Genomic DNA, 16659 nt, shown 5'->3' on the forward strand with positions numbered 1-16659 from the left:
TGACACACAAGGCTGTGTATATCATTGTACTATGAAATATACTGTATATTGTAGATACTATAAGGGTTGCTTCAGTTGGGAATCTGGTCAAACTGTGGCAATTGTGATATAGGGACTCAAGGATTTTCCTGTAGAGTTCTTCGTAAGTCTATGGAACCCCCCAGCCAAGCCAATCTGTCTACACAACAGATACCACAATCTATAGAACAACATTCAAAGAGAGACCTCTCTATAGACAGTTCTATCTGATATTTGGGGATTGCAGGAGAAGGAGAAGGAAAAGAGAGACATTTAATTTTTGTTCACTCAGATAGTGTGTGTGTCAGTGCAGGTGGAATCAGAGTTGTGTTTTAGGGTGTGTGTGTCGTCACAGATTGAGACAGAGCTGTGTGTGAGTGCGTGTGTGTGTCGGTGTGTGTGAGTGTGTGTGTGTCACTGATGCAGGGCAGTTCCTTGGGGGAGGACTTCTCCAGCACGGAGATCTGTGTGACGGTGGAGCTCTCTGTGAATAGGGTGCGTCTTCTCCTACTGTAGCTCATATAGCCCTGGGTCTGCCACTTCCACAGACGCTTCTTCAGCTCCGCCTGCACCTAGACACACACACACACACACACACACACACACACACACACACACACACACACACACACACACACACACACACACACACACACACACACACACACACACACACACACACACACAGTCAGAGAGAGTGATATAGTAGTTGGGGGGAGAGAGAATTGATGGGGGGAGAGAGAAAAGCTCTAATTTAAAAGCACATTGAGAGGTCTGTACATGAGGTACAGTACTTAAGATAATCTGGACATTAGAGACTTGAGAAAGCAGTCTATAAGAATTTTGGATTTTCATCTTCGTCTCCGCAGTAAGAACACTGAGTGTTATTCAATCAAAGTTCTAATTCTGTCATTCTAATTATGTTGGTAACCCCCCTGCTTACTTCTCCATTCAGGAAACAGTAGAGCAGAGCCACAACAAAGCCCTAAGAAGAAGGAATAGAAAGTGAGTTGTACTGTACATCAGGCCATTTTGACTAGCTACGTTATTACAAGATCATATACAGTTGAAGTCAGAAGTTCACATACACCTTAGCCAAATACATTTAAACTCAGTTTTTGACCATTCCTGACATTTAATCCAAGTAAAAATTCCCTGTCTTAGGTCAGTTAGGATCACCACTTTATTTTAAGAATGTGAAATGTCAGAATAATAGTAGAGAGACTGATTTATTTCAACTTTTATTTCTTTCATCACATTCCCAGTGGGTCAGAAGTTTACATACACACAATTATTACTTGGGTAGCATTGACTTTCAATTGTTTAACTTGGGTCAAACGTTTCAGGTAGCCTTCCACAAGCTTCCCACAATAAGTGTTGTGAATTTGGTCCCATTCCTCCTGACAGAGCTGGTGTAACTGAGTCAGGTTTGTAGGCCTCCTTGCTCGCACACACTTTTTCAGTTCTGCCCACAAATGTTCTATAGGATTGAGATCAGGGCTTTGTGATGGCCACTCCAATACCTTGACTTTGTTGTCCTTAAGCCATTTTGCCACAACTTTGGAAGTATGCTTGGGGTCATTGTCCATTTGGAAGACCAATTTGTGACCAAGCTTTAACTTCCTGAATTATGTCTTGAGATGTTGCTTCAATATAGCCAAATAATTTTCCATCCTCATGATGCCATCTATTTTGTGAAGTGCACCAATCTCTCCTGCAGCAAAGCACCCCCATAACATGATGCTGCCACCCCCGTGCTTCACGGATGGGATGGTGTTCTTCGGCTTGCACGCCTCCCCCTTTTTCCTCCAAACATAACGATGGTCATTATGGCCAAACAGTTCTATTTTTGTTTCATCAGACCAGAGACATTTCTCCAAAAAGTACGATCTTTGTCCCCATGTGCCATTGCAAACTGTAGTCTGGCTTTTTTATGGCGGTTTTGGAGCAGTGGCTTCTTCCTTGCTGAGCGGCCTTTCAGGTTATGTCGATAAAGGACTTGTTTTACTGTGGATATATATATACTTTTGTACCGGTTTCCTCCAGTATCTTAACAATGTCCTTTGCTGTTGTTCTGGGATTGATTTGCACTTTTTTGCACCAAAGTACATTCATTTCTAGGAGACAGAACACGTCTCCTTCCTAAGAGGTATGACGTCTAGGTGGCTGTCAGGTTGGATAGTAGAAAATGTTTATACTTGGGTTTTATTGTTTGTTTATTGTTTGTACAGATGCACGTGGTACCGTCGGGCATTTGGAAATTGCTCCCATTGATGAAAAAACGAGCTTTAATGACTCCAACCTAAGTTCATGTAAACTTCCGACTTCAACTGTATTACGTCAAAATACACTTATTCAGACAGCGTCATCCCCAACACACGTTGCACGTCACATTCTGTACGTTGCACACACACGCACGTGAGCAGGCATGCGATACGGGCACTCACGCACACACACACACACACACACACACGTGAGCAGGCACGCGATACGGGCACTCACGCACATACACGCACGTGAGCAGGCACGCGATACGGGCACACACACGTGAGCAGGCACGCGATACGGGCACTCACACGATACGGGCACTCACGCACACACATCTACCTGGAAGGATCCCAGACCCAGCTCTATGAAGATGCGTGCCTCCTCTCCTGTGTTCTCTGGTAGGAAGGCAAACACCATGTAATGCATCCCAAAGAGAGGGATCAGGAACAGGGTGGACTTAGCCAGCCTCCTGCGCACACACACACACACACACGCACACACAAACAGCAATTAACACTCTAGGCCAATGCGGAGGCATTTGTTGAGGGAGCCATTACAACTGTTCTGGTCTGAGATTTACTCATCACGCAAGCGTGGTCACTGAACCATCATTGTTGTGTGTGTGTGTGTGTGTGTGTGTGTGTGTAGGAGGGGGGGAGGCTCACATGAAGTGGCCTGTGTTGTGTCCCCTGACACCGGGAGATTTTAGCTTCTGGACCAGAATACGGATCACATTAATGAAGATGATGAAGTTGACCTTAAACAGTGGAGAAAGAGGATGAGTTACTTTATAACACAGGGTGGGTTAGGGCTGGAGTTGAGGCTAAGGGTTTAGGGTGGAGACCACGGTCAGGGTTAGATTTGAGGTTAGGGTTTGGTAAGTTTAGGTGAGTGTTAGGCTATTCACCAGCAGTGATGCAGTTATAGGCCCTTTGATAATCCACCAAATGAAGGCCACATCGGTGTCGTCCCAGCAACTACATTGGGACAGAACAAGACGATATCAGACAGTACCGTATTATAACCAATCTCCAATGGTATTACATTAGGATTCATGTATGAATTTTTAGGCTACATGACAATATCAATTCAGAGTAAATTCAAAGCAAATGCTAGTTTCCATACTTACCCTCTGTTATCATAGAAGTTTCGTGTTAGAACCCACACCAACAATATTGTGGTTGGGAGACCTAACAGACACAGAGAATGGACAAACATCAGCAAGATGTTGTAACAAAGCCATGCCTCTTTGAGTTGTTGAGGAGAGAGGGAGAAGGGAAGAGAGAAAAAGAGAGAGAGTGAGTGTGAAAAGAGAGAGAGTGAGTGTGTGCGAAAGACAGAAAGAGGACAGATTGAGAAAGGTCACCTACCCCAGCCGATGAGTGTGTACCACCAGAAGTACTTATTGTGTGAGACAAAGGTGAGGGCAAGGAGGGTCTGGAGGTACATGCCCTCGACCAGCAACCAGAAGTAGTTAGCCAGGATGCTGAACTGGAAGAACGCTACTGCTGATTTACACGCCGTCTGCAGGACAACACAATAGACACACACACAATGCTGTGTTGTTTGGCTGACCCAGTTGCTGGGTTACAGGCATTGGGTCACTTAGTTGTTGAATTGTTTTCTTTAAAAAGGCAAATGTTGGGTTGTTGATGCTGGGATATTGAGATATGACCCAGTGAGTCAGATCAGAAGACTGGAGGTGTGGCTTAAGTAGGGGCGTGGCTGCCACATAGTTATTTTTGGCCAGCCGTGAGAGTAAATGTCATTCCGGTTCATCTGTTCCGGTTCACTGACACTTTTGTAGTTTTAATGAGGCTTACACAAGTGTATGAGTTCCACAAAAACCCATGCATATCCCAATTTCGGGATAGGTACCACTTTGTTACAATATGTAAATAATAATGTTATTAACTTTATATTAGAATATGCAATGTGCAACAATATTCAAGGACATTTTTTTATTAAATGACCTGCACACTGCCACCTCCACCCCTCCCCTTCACCCTCGGGTTCCCCATCCACCATGCCAATGACTCCCAGAGACACAATCACACTTTCACACCTTTCTATAGTTGACTCTCTATTGCCTCGATCTCCTCTCTGTGCTGTGGATTTACTTTCTAAGTATAGAATTCCCCATCGCCTTGTCTGTACACACAGCCCTTTTCTCTCAACTGGACGACTCGCTCTGTTTAGAAGCATGTATCAGCATAAAATATACTGAGGAGAAAGTCTCGACTCGCTCTCTCACAGACTCGTTTCAATAACATAAAATGTGTTCCAGTGAGATTGTGTTCACCATCTCACACTGTTCCCATACAACAAGATGAGTCATACACTCTGAAGGCAATGACATTCAATGGAGGAGAGTGCTAGGATGAAGACTTATAAAGTTTCAGGAACTTAGTATAGATGGATGGGATACTCTATGAAGTTAATGTAGATACGGTATAGAATATCTAAATACTGTATATGGTGGTGTAAGAGGTATAAGTCACAGGGAGTTAGAGACAGTTTTGGGACATTAAATCCTGTGTAGTAAGTGTCCTTTGTTGATGACATCATGGCACTCACAGTGGACATGAAGCAGTGGTCGAAGTTCTCATCAGCAAAGAGAACCCCATCCTTGATGAAGACGGCACTGGCTCTCAGGACGAACGAGGAGAAGAGGTTGATGTGGATGTAGTTCCTGGTACAGTGGAACTTCCTGTACGGGTGAGTTAACTTCTTATTAAACTGACCTAATTTCCTGTCAGGCGAGTTTAGAGGGTTTGCAAATATATTCCCATACAATATATAATGTACCATTATAAACTATAATACCTATATGAATGCAGTCCATTCTTACAGTGTTATCTATTTATCATGTATCTCTTAGGAACTAATATTGGACTGAGTATGTCCTAGTGTTACCTGAACACAGCGAAGACAAAAATGGCTGATATGAGGGAGATGAGGGAGGTGGCGTATCCAGCAGTGTACACCTGACTGATGGTCAAAAAGTATGTTGTCTGGAAATCAACAGGAGAAAGGTCAAAAAGAAACATGAAGTACTGGTTTTAGTATTTGGGGGGAGGTTCATTTATTTGCACCAAAGAAAACTAGTGAAAGACAAAACAGTACAGATAGAAAAATGGTGTGCAAGTGAAGTTGGAAACCAAAAAGGGCTTACGGTGCATTTGGAAAGTATTCAGACCCCTTGACTTTATCCACATTTTGTTACGTTACAGCCTTATTCTAAAATGGATTAACATCTTATGGGCAGGACAGCAACGTCCCACCTGGCCAACATCCGGTGAAATTGCAGAGCGCGAAATTCAAACTACAGAATTATAAATATTTAACTTTCATAAAATCACAAGTGTAATACACTAAAATAAAGCTTAACTTCTTGTTAATCCAGCCGCTGTGTCAGATTTCAAAAAGGCTTTACGGCGAAAGCACACCCTGCGATTATCTGAGCAGCGCCCCACATACAAAAGCATGAAAAACATATTTCATCCAGGCAGGTGCGCCACGAAAATACTGACCCCTACCCAAGAGAGGTAAAAAAAAAAAATCCCTCATCAATCTATACACAATGCGCCATAATGACAAATAAAAAACAGGTTTAAGAAATATCATATTTACATAAGTATTCAGAATCTTTACTCAATACATTATTTTAGCACCTTTTGCAGAGATTACAGTCTTGAGTCTTCATGGGTATGACACTACAAACTTGGCACACCTGTATTTGGGGAGTTAGGTTGGATGGGGAGCGTCGCTGCACAGCCATTTTCAGGTCTCTCCAGAGATGTTAAATCGGGTTCAAGTCCGGGCTCTGGCTGGGCCACTCAAGGACATTCAGAGACTTGTCTCGAAGCTACTCCTGTGTTGTCTTGGCTGTATGCTTAGGGTCGTTGTCCTGTTGGAAGGTGAACCTTAGCCCCAGTCTGAGGTCCTGATCGCTCTGGAGCAGGTTTTCATCAAGTATCTCTCTGTAAATTGCTCCGTTCATCTTTCCCTCGATCCTGACTAGTCTCCCAGTCCATGCCACTGAAAAACATCCCCACAGCTTCGACCACCATGCTTCACCGTAGGGATGGTGCTAGGTGGTGCTATATATGCTAGGTGGTGCTATAGATGGTGCTATATATACTCAATCATATATTTACATAATTATCATATACTGACAAGTAGATAAAACAACGTCAGCTTAGCAAACTAACTTATCCAGACAGGAAAGGTATTGTTGGGTTTCTGTCTGGGGAGTAGCCTCAGGAGCACTCTCTATCGTAACACAATGGAGTAGCCGGAAGACAGCTATTTTCCATCTGTGTGTACATTGACTTCAATACAAAACCTAGGAAGATCATGGATCTCACCGCTACCAAATACTTACACCGTAATTATGGAAGTTCGTAATTATGAGAGTTCTTACAGCATGAACTACCATGTCCAGAGAGAGAGAGAGAGAGAGAGAGAAATCAAACAGAGAGTAATTATATTTATTTTAGATAGCTGGCTAAAGTTATCCAACATATGGATTGGATTGTGTGTTTACTAACACTTTAGTTCTAGTAGCTAGATCTGAGCTGTGTAGCGGTTAGCAGTTATGGTATGAAGGTTTGGCTTGGAGAGTTTTTTTGCCTGGTCACAGACAGCTGTTGTGCACAGAAGTCCACAATCGAAAGGAAAACGTTCTAATTTTGTTGTGTTACAGCCTGAATTTAAAATGGATTAAATTGAGATTTTGTGTCACTGATCAAACACCCCATAACGTCAAAGTGGAAATATGTTTTAGAAAACAGTACATTTTTTCAAATTCATAAAATACTGAAAAGCCTAAATGTCTTGAGACGTATTCAATTATTTTGTTATGGCAAGCCTAAACAAGTTCAGGAGTAAAAATATTCAGACCCCTTGAAATGCAAAATTTCTAAAAACCTGTTTTCACTTTGTCATCATGGGGTATTGTGTGTAGGTTGATAAGGGGAAAAAAACTAATTAATCTATTTTAGAATAAGGCAGTAACGTAACAAAATGTGGAAAAAGTAAAGGCGTCTGTATACTTTCCAAATGCACTGTAATAAGTTGCATGGACTCACTCTGAGTGCAATAATAGTGTTTAACATTTTAAATGACTACCCCATCTCTGTACTCCACACATACAACTAACTATCTGTAAGGTCCCTGCGTCGAGCAGTGAATTTCAAGCAAAGATTCAACCACAAAGATGAGGGAACTTTCCTATGGATCGCAAAGAAGGGCACCTATTGGTAGATGGGTAAATAAAGCAGCCATTGTATATCCCTTTGAACATAATGCAGTTATTCATCTTACACTTTGGATGGTGTATTAATACATCCAGTCACTACAAAGATAGAGGAGCTCTTCCTAAATAAGTTGCCGGAGAGGAAGGAAACCACTCAGCGATTTCACCAACAGTTACACAGTTTAATGTTTGTGATAGGAGATAACTGAGGATGGATCAACAACATTGCAGTTACTCCACAATACTAACATAAATGAATGCTGCAAAGTAAACCTTTTGTCCTGAATACAAAGCGTTAGGTTTGTACACAACATTGTTCCAACACAACATTTTCAAGAATGATGGTGGTTGCATCATATTATGGGTATGCTTGTCATCGGCAAGGGATTTTTTTTAGGATAAAAAGAAAAGGAATTGAGCTAATCACAGGGAAAAACTGATTCAGTCATATCAATATATATTTGTTTTATTTATTTTTATATATATTTATATTATATATTAATATATATATATATATTTTTTTTTATTTCCTCCATTTTTAAAATACAGAGTATGTTGTGTAGATAGATCATTGACAAATTTTTTAAAATAAATTTTATCCCACTTTGTAACAACAACATGTGGAAAAAGTCAAGGGGTGTTAATACTTTCAAAAGGCACTGTAGCTATACACTGATCTCTGGACCTGGAAAAACGTTGCAGAGAATGAACGATGACCGAGGAAAACACACAACACTGATCTCTGGGAAAAACCTGAACGAAAAAAACACAACACTGATCACTGTTGCAAAACACACAACACTGAGAGAATGAACGATGACCGAGGAAAACACACAACACTGATCTCTGGACCTGGAAAAACGTTGCAGAGAATGAACGATGACCGAGGAAAACACACAACACTGATCTCTGGACCTGGAAAAACGTTGCAGAGAATGAACGATGACCGAGGAAAACACACAACACTGATTGCTCAACAACAAGTATATTATTCTTCTGGCTTTATCTAGCACTTTTTGTGCACCGATATTTAATTTAAAATCCTGTTATATTAAATTAATTGTGCTTTAATATAGACCACAGAGAATTCAATAAAACCTTTTTTTTATATGAATAAAGGATAAATAAATAAATACATTATTTTGACATGTTCCTCCGTCCTCCCTGTGTCACTTCGAGGGAGATTTGAACCCACTTAATCCCAACATTTATCCAAGTTTCACCATCATTGTAAAGGCTAAGTTATTTTTGTTAGTTGACAGTCATTTCTTTGGTTAGTGATTCATGTATGTCTGTCCCTCATTTTAAGGTCAAGAACTGAACTCTCGTTACGGTGAAACGATTCCCATTTTTCAAAGGAAAATAAAAACATTGTACATTTAATAGTCAAATCATAGAGTAAAAGCAGGTAAGCTGGTTCTACTATTTTAGGAAATGTTCTGGTGTTTTGTGGTGGAAAACTGAGCAGGTCGAGCATAGCACGTCAACCCTGTTACCCATAGATAGACAGGCAAGAAATGTTTTTATTTTATTTATTTTGTGAATTAGCATTCAGTTTCCACACCCTGTTGCACACAAGCTTTCATCCCCCTTGTCACAAGAGGATGTATGGCTCATTTAAGAAGAAATCGTCAACCCTGGTATGGTCAACCCTGTTACTTTCTTTGGCACTTACTAATAGTAATATTTTTTTCTCCTCTTAAGATGTTTAAGATTTGTTTATTTATATTTCTCACTTCTTTTACACTTCTCTAAAGGCACCGAATCGGTGGAACCACCCAGGTAATCAATGACATCTGCAATTGTTGTAGACGATATCCATTGGATTACGTGTTTGACGAGCTGCATCTGAAGTCCGACTTGATCGCATTTACTTATATGTAAACAGAACGGTTTCTGAATCTGAACTGCAAGCGTAACTTTTCATGATGCGCCTGGGAAATGGGTCTGTTAGAATGAGAGTACAGCACAGCCCAGATAATTCAAAACAAGCACATGACTGAATAGTTCATTAGAGGTTTCCTCGTTCAATTTGTTTCTAATGGCAGAATCAATCCTTCCGTCCTCAACCAATCACATTCCTTCCCCCACAGAACAAAATTGAAAGTGGAACATTTCAATGAGTGACTGAATAACAGAGTTATTTATTAAAAGAGAATGTACAGTATGTGAGTGATGTGATATCTCTAACCTCTGATCCTGTCTCTGACTCCTCTGCGAACTCACAGGCCTCCTCATATGTAGGGTACAGCTCTGTCCAGCCATCCTTCGTACAGTTCCTGAAGATGTAACCTGAGAAACAGATCAACCAATCATAGGCCAGTCCTGAGGGTGTGAAGGAGGAGCCACCAGAGCTGGTAGCCTGCAGGTATTGTCTCAACTAGATTTGCTCACCTCCTGCGTCCTCTCTCTCCTCCGTCATCTCTCGCCTCCTTTTGAAAAGGATCAAAGGTAATCGAGGAGAGGGAACGTGGACGGAAATGCACTTGTTTGAAATGAGACGATCCTTCTCCACTCTGTCAGGCAAATTACATTTACAGGGGTGGAATCCCAAAATAACTGTGTACAGTGATAAAAACTAATTAAGAACATTTTATAGATAAAACCATATGTAGCATATTGCTCTCTGACAATACAACAGCTGATTCAAAGAGGGTGTGGGAGATATCAAAACTCTTCTGCAGTATGATACACTGGTGCTTCCAAGCCAAAAGGAGGCTATCGAGGAGGGGAGGACCGTATTCTGTTTGCCTACTAACAATATGACAGTCCTCGACCACTCAACCACTTATCGGTTTCTGGGTCATGGAGGAGAGAGGAGATACTTTTACCCAAATTCCTTATCCCAAGCAGAACACAGGAGGGTCGCCAGTTCATTCTCCCCTCACATACAGTAGAATAATCAGACAGAACTACAGCATTGCAAAATTGCAGAATTCCTTCAGTTCTCCAGATCAGAGGCACCAGTCCCATATGGGGCACAGGGGCTCTTGCCCCCTCAGAATCGTCCTGTTTTTTTTATTTTGAACAAAAAAATGTGTTTGTTTTTTCTCTGTAATACCACTAGCCACTTAGCAATTTCATGAAGTTGGCTTAGCTGGCCCAGATTGGTTCGCAATCTCCTAACCTCATAACTAGCTACCAAGGAGCCATTTCAGGCTATCAATCAAGTTAGAGTAGCTAGCTTGTCTAACTATTTTAGCTGACATTCCTGCTGGCCAGGTCGGTAGACTTTAGAAAAGCAAGTAATAACTAAATGTACTGAATAAGACTCACATTCCTTTCAATATGTTACCCAGATTTGAGCAGAGATGCAGAGAAGCATATTTCGTTTCTTTAAAAATAACCACCAGTCAGGAGGATAGACAGCTCAAAGAGGTATGCTTAGATATGCAGAAAAAAAAGTACAGATATTTTTTACAAAGATTTAAGCATAATAATTATGGCTCTAGAACGCAGGGAAAATCTGTTTCAAGTGTTTGAAATTTGCAAAATTCTCCAACTTACAGACGGGTAGCACAAGCACCCTCCAGAACACCCCCCAGCCCTCCTCACGTACTTGGTGCCCGTTCAGATTTCTCCAACTTACAGACGGGTAGCACAAGCACCCTCCAGAACACCCCCCAGCCCTCCTCACGTACTTGGTGCCCGTTTGCACAAGCACCCTCCAGAACACCCCCCAGCCCTCCTCACGTACTTGGTGCCCATTCAGATGTTTGGGTTGCATGATGCCCCTGATACAGTGCGTTGCAATAGTTAAAGAACAAAGACACAAAGCAACGAAAGTTTACAGTAAAACAGTGTTCAATACTTTATCATACTAGACAGTGAAATACTGTAGTTCAGAATGCAGCAGGCTAATTCATTGCCAAGGGACCTGTCTTCTCTCTGTTCTGTTTATTTCTTTATGATCATACTCATGTATATGATTGCATGTGTTGTGTGTGTGCATATGTGCGTGCGTGCGCATGTGCACCTGTGTGTGTGTGTGTGTGTGTGTGTGTGTGTGTGTGTGTGTGTGTGTGTGTGTGTGTGTGTGTGCATGCATACGTGTTTGTGTGTTTTTTTGTCATGTTGTTATGGGCTAAGGGATCAGAGGGCTGTGTGTTATTATTTCTACAGACTGATTAGATAGAGGATTAGATGCACCACCGAGGGCAATGACAGAAGAGGAGAGAGAGAGATAAGGGCCATAGTGGCAGGAAATAATGAACACAATGAAACACACACCAACCACATAGAGACTAGGGTTCAACTCCTGGCCAGAGCTACCCACAGAACTCCCAACAATATACTTGCATGGTTGGTTTAATTGACTCTTCCCTTTAACGGCCCCAAATTGACCCATTTTTGACTACAACTTCTTGGAGGTGATCAGCTTGAGGTGTAGAATCACTGATCTATCAAGGTGATCAGCTTGAGGTGTAGAATCACTGATCTATCAAGGTGATCAGCTTGAGGTGTAGAATCACTGATCTATCAAGGTGATCAGCTTGAGGTGTAGAATCACTGATCTATCAAGGGACTCCCGAGTGTCACAGTGGTCTAAGGCACTGCATTTCAGTGTTAGAGGTGTCACTAGAGACCCTGGTTCGATTCCAGGCTGTTTTACAACCAGCTGTAATTGGGAGCCCCATATTGCGGCACACAATTGGCCCAGCGCCGTTAGGTTTCGGCCAGGGAAGGAGGTCATTGTAAATAAGATTTTTTCTTAACTGACTTGACTAGTTAAATAAAGGTTAAATAAAAAATCTACAAATACGATTCCTTGCCAAATAATAGGTTTTGTGTGATTAAGATTCGCAGAGCTACACCTCCCCTGGCACAGGCGATCCCCCTGGCAAACACACACGCACAACCAAACATTGATTGATTGGAGACAGCTTATGTCAATTACAGAACATTTACCATTGATTTTCTACCTGTAGCTACAGTAGTGGATAATGTTGGAAATACTGGTAAAAGCCCAGTGCCTCCCAGGGCCTCCAGCACTGAGCTAGCCACGGCACGCCTTCACCATGAGGTAGCTGCTTGCTAGCTAACGCCCCACTAGCCTCACGTCTATAGAGTTATACTGTGCTCACCCCCTCAGCCCCTCGTGTCGTGTCACTAACAACACCAGCGCTTCAATCCCTGGAAAGGCAGAGGGCTTTACTGCTTCCATTTTTCAGAAATGTACAAAGACTCAAGCCCAAGTAAGTAGAGACCTCAACATGACCTCTTTATTGTTGGCTTATCAGGCTGAGTTACTGGAGGGGGTGGGGAAGCATCTGGACTCGGACACCCTAGATCCGGATGCTTGGGAGGAGACCTGAGCCTCCGTTCGTCCCATAGTACCATCCAAGGCTGTGGTCATATCATGAGCCTAGTGGAGGTGGGAGAAAGGGTACTTTGGCTAAGCTTATCCAGCCTCAAATAGAAAGTGCACTATACAAATTATGGGTTCAACAAGGGTTCTTCTAAGATCCTCAAAGTTCTTCGAAGAATCTAAGGGTTCTTCTAAGATCCTCAAAGTTCTTCGAAGAATCTAAGGGTTCTTCTAAGATCCTCAAAGTTCTTCGAAGAATCTAAGGGTTCTTGGCACCGAAAATGGACCCCAAAAGGTTCAACCAAGAAGGGAAAGGGGGATACCTAGTCAGTTAAACAACTGAATGGGATTCATCAAGGAACCTCCTTAGCTGGTGGGGGTTCTTGCAGGCACCTAACTGCCCAACTGAAACATTTTGATTTGAATTTGAAAGGACAGCAGGTTAAGGCACTTACCTTAAATTGAGTAGATCTTTACATTTTTCAGTTCAGGCTTGTCCCTTATATGCTCTAAATTGATATTGTTTAATGATGATACCACCTATCTTTTCATATTTGTGCAAATGTTTCTAAAGACTGGACACAATTCAATGGATATCAATCAACAAAGAGGTAAGAATACGTTGGCTATAAGAATATGTTGAAGACTGTATTGGCTGCAGATGACTGAACTGCTCACGTTTGTGTCTGCAGGTATACGGACTGGGATGCATACAAAGGTATGTCAATTGGTATTGGTATGTTTCGCAGATCACATTTACCAACCTCCTCCCTGACCTATTCAATGAATATGCCATAGGCCTCTACATTATGGAGAAGGTATGTGTATGAAAACCATTATCAAACAGATTTTTTAATTCACATTCACCACAAAAACCAAGGTATGAATACTGTTGTGTGTTCTGTTAATCTTATAATTACATTTTTGGGGATTCACAGACTTCACCCTTCCTAACTCTCTGATGAATATTGATGGATTCTGGGTACTAACTCTTAAACTTGGGATAGGGTTAATTATCAGGTATCATATTTAAATATTGAGTGCTTAGGTTTAGAGGGTCTACATCAGAAGTTAATGGTTACCTGTAGGATGAAAGTATATGGTGGGGGGGGATTAAGCTTGGAATGTACTGAGTGTTGGGAAAGTGATCACATATGGCAGACATTGATAAGGGGAGAGAGCCATGGATTAGTGATGAAGGGGGTCGAGGTCAGGTCATGTTAAGGGACAAAGAAAAGTGTGTAACGATACAATACATGAAGATCCAATGTTTGTTCAGATGAGTAGGAGGAGACTCAGCCAAGGAGGGAGGGTTAAATATCAGTGCTTGTGTAAAATGTTGTTGTCTGATGCGGTTGTATTGACCCTCTGGGAAGAGTAAACTTGGTTTGAGCTTTCGTAGCGTCCGTTGTATTTTATACTCTGAGAATTAGAACCGCACAATATAACAAGCAACCTGTTCGATCACCGTGCACTGCAAAATCATTCTGGCTGTGGATACGGAGAACATCAACACAGCAGAGGAAATACCCACTGGACTTGGGGCTCTGCAGATTAGGATTTGTTTTATTGCCACTAAAATCACAATAAACTGAGAAATAAAATATTGTGTTATTGTTATGCATATTATGATCATTAATAATAATAATATCAGGGGTATTTAAAAAAAATTACCCCAAAAAGTAATTCAAAATGTTCTTTGAGGATCCATTAAAAGAGGTTATTTGAAGAACTTATAGGGGTTCCCCCACAGTTTCAATTTGAAGAACCCCTAAAGGGTACTCCAGGAACCTTTTCTTTATAGAGTGTGGAGCTCCTGGATGCCCCAGGGACACACAAGGAATTGTTCAGCCCCACTGTGACATTGTAATGCTCCGGGTGTCGTGGGTGTGGAGTCAAATGCAGGAGACAGAGTTCAATGCTGTGCGTCTTTTAATAGCACCAACGCACCACAGGGTGCTCACAAAAGTTACGTGCCCAACCACAGGGAATCAAAAATGTACAATGGAAAAAATCACGACCAGGCACTAACACGTACCTCTACAACAGAGCCGAAGGTTACATTGAAATAATCCCGCACAACAACCAGGCGGGCTCTGTTGTAGGCCGGCTGTCTAATAAAGACAAACTAATCATACATAAACAGGTGCTACCACTAAACATAAAAGGAGGGGGAGGAAAAACAATCAGTGGCAGCTAATAGGCCGGTGACGACGACCGCCGAGCGCCACCCGCCCGGGAAGGGGAAACACCCTCGGTCGGACTCGTGACAGACATGTGCAAAAAGGGGGAAAAAAAGGTCCCAAACTGTCATTCTGATTCCCATGTATGACATGTTGTCAACCATGGGATGAGCATGAGGGGGGCTGGGCAACAGGTTCAACCAAATCTGAGCTGCTATACTGTTGCAGGTATCATCCGGATATTTCAAAATGAGAACCGGTAAGTAACTGTAGGTGCTGTAGTCTTACTGGTACAGTAATAAGGACTGTACTTTCAGAATGAGAAGGATCACTAAAACCATTCAAATATTTTTACAGAACTGCAAGAAAACCAGTATCTGGTGCAAGAGTGTTTACCCCAGAGCAGGAGACCCACATTGTAAATATGGTCATTGCAAATAACTGCATCAGACTCAGAGAACTGCGGGACCACATAATGGCGGATAGCACCATATTCCAAATGTCAACAGAGTGAGTCTCTGCACAATCTCGTCTACTGAAACGCAACAGAATTATGATGAAGCAGCTGTACAGAGTCCATTTCGAAGGATACTCAGACCGTGTGATACAACTGAGATATGAATATGTGCAGGTAAGCTATACTATCCTATCATTGGTACTAGTTCTGGAAGTGTATGGTGCTACATCATATTGACTGATCCCTGTCTTTTCGTAATGTGCTACATTGTTTTGTCTTGTCTCTTTCAGAGAGTCATGGAGCTAGAAGTCCATAATGAGCTAATATAAAAGTGTCAAGGCAGGTTTCAATCTTGCAAAAACAAGGGCCCGCGGCAGAAATATCATCGGACACCGTGCCATCATCAACGTCCCGAGACAACGTGGTGGCAACAGAACAATGTGCGCGGCTATTAGTGAAACACCTCTAACGTGCACACTAGTCACACAAACAATCCCGCACAAAGAGCAGGCGGGCCGGCTGGCTAATAAAGCCCAACTAATCACCAAATAAACAACAGGTGTAACCAATAAACAGACAAGGGGGGGGGGGGATCAGTGGCAGCTAGTAGGCAGGTGACGACGACCGCAGAGCGCCACCCGGTGACGATGACCGCCGAGTGCCACCCGAACAGGAAGGGGAGCCACCTTCGGTAGGAGTCGTGACATTTGTATTGATATTGTGTTATGTTCGGAAAACACATCCATACTTTACACATTTGGATACCTGTGTGTGTTTGTATGACTATATTTTATTGCAAACTGCTATACCCTGCACACAGTTAAGTATTTTTCATTTAAACTATCAGTGAGTAGTTGGTGCTTCGTGTGCTTATTCAAATAGTTTGTGTGTCACTTATTGATGCAAAAACATCATTTTTAAAAGAGTTAAGAGTTTTGCAATAATTGTTTGCTTTTGCCAGAGATGTATACTGTTTTGCTGGTTTGGTGTAAGGTTTTGTGGTTAGTGTGTAGAGTTTTGCAAAAAATTGCCTATAGTTTCAAAGATCGTGCCTAAGCAATCAGAAAAAACTGTAATTCAATTTCTGTGCATTTTGTTATTCTCATGTTTTATGTATTAGTTATATTATGTGTTTATGCTGCAACTCTTATTTGGGTGTGAATAC

The 16659-nt window shown here is 41.9% G+C and overlaps 1 protein-coding gene across 1 annotated transcript in view; it reads right to left on the minus strand.

Moving 5' to 3' along the window:
• Window positions 1-306: 306 nt before the first annotated feature.
• Window positions 307-16659, minus strand: part of LOC115145415 (pituitary adenylate cyclase-activating polypeptide type I receptor-like) — an 80321-nt gene continuing 63968 nt past the window's right edge. The window contains 11 exon segments of the mRNA XM_065002805.1: window positions 307-422; window positions 425-590; window positions 962-1003; window positions 2626-2755; window positions 2952-3043; window positions 3194-3263; window positions 3416-3476; window positions 3657-3810; window positions 4864-4996; window positions 5203-5300; window positions 9738-9838. Coding sequence (XP_064858877.1) covers window positions 307-422; window positions 425-590; window positions 962-1003; window positions 2626-2755; window positions 2952-3043; window positions 3194-3263; window positions 3416-3476; window positions 3657-3810; window positions 4864-4996; window positions 5203-5300; window positions 9738-9838 — 1163 coding nt within the window.

This window comes from Oncorhynchus nerka, linkage group LG17, assembly GCF_034236695.1.
Source record: "Oncorhynchus nerka isolate Pitt River linkage group LG17, Oner_Uvic_2.0, whole genome shotgun sequence".
Lineage (NCBI taxonomy): Eukaryota > Metazoa > Chordata > Actinopteri > Salmoniformes > Salmonidae > Oncorhynchus > Oncorhynchus nerka.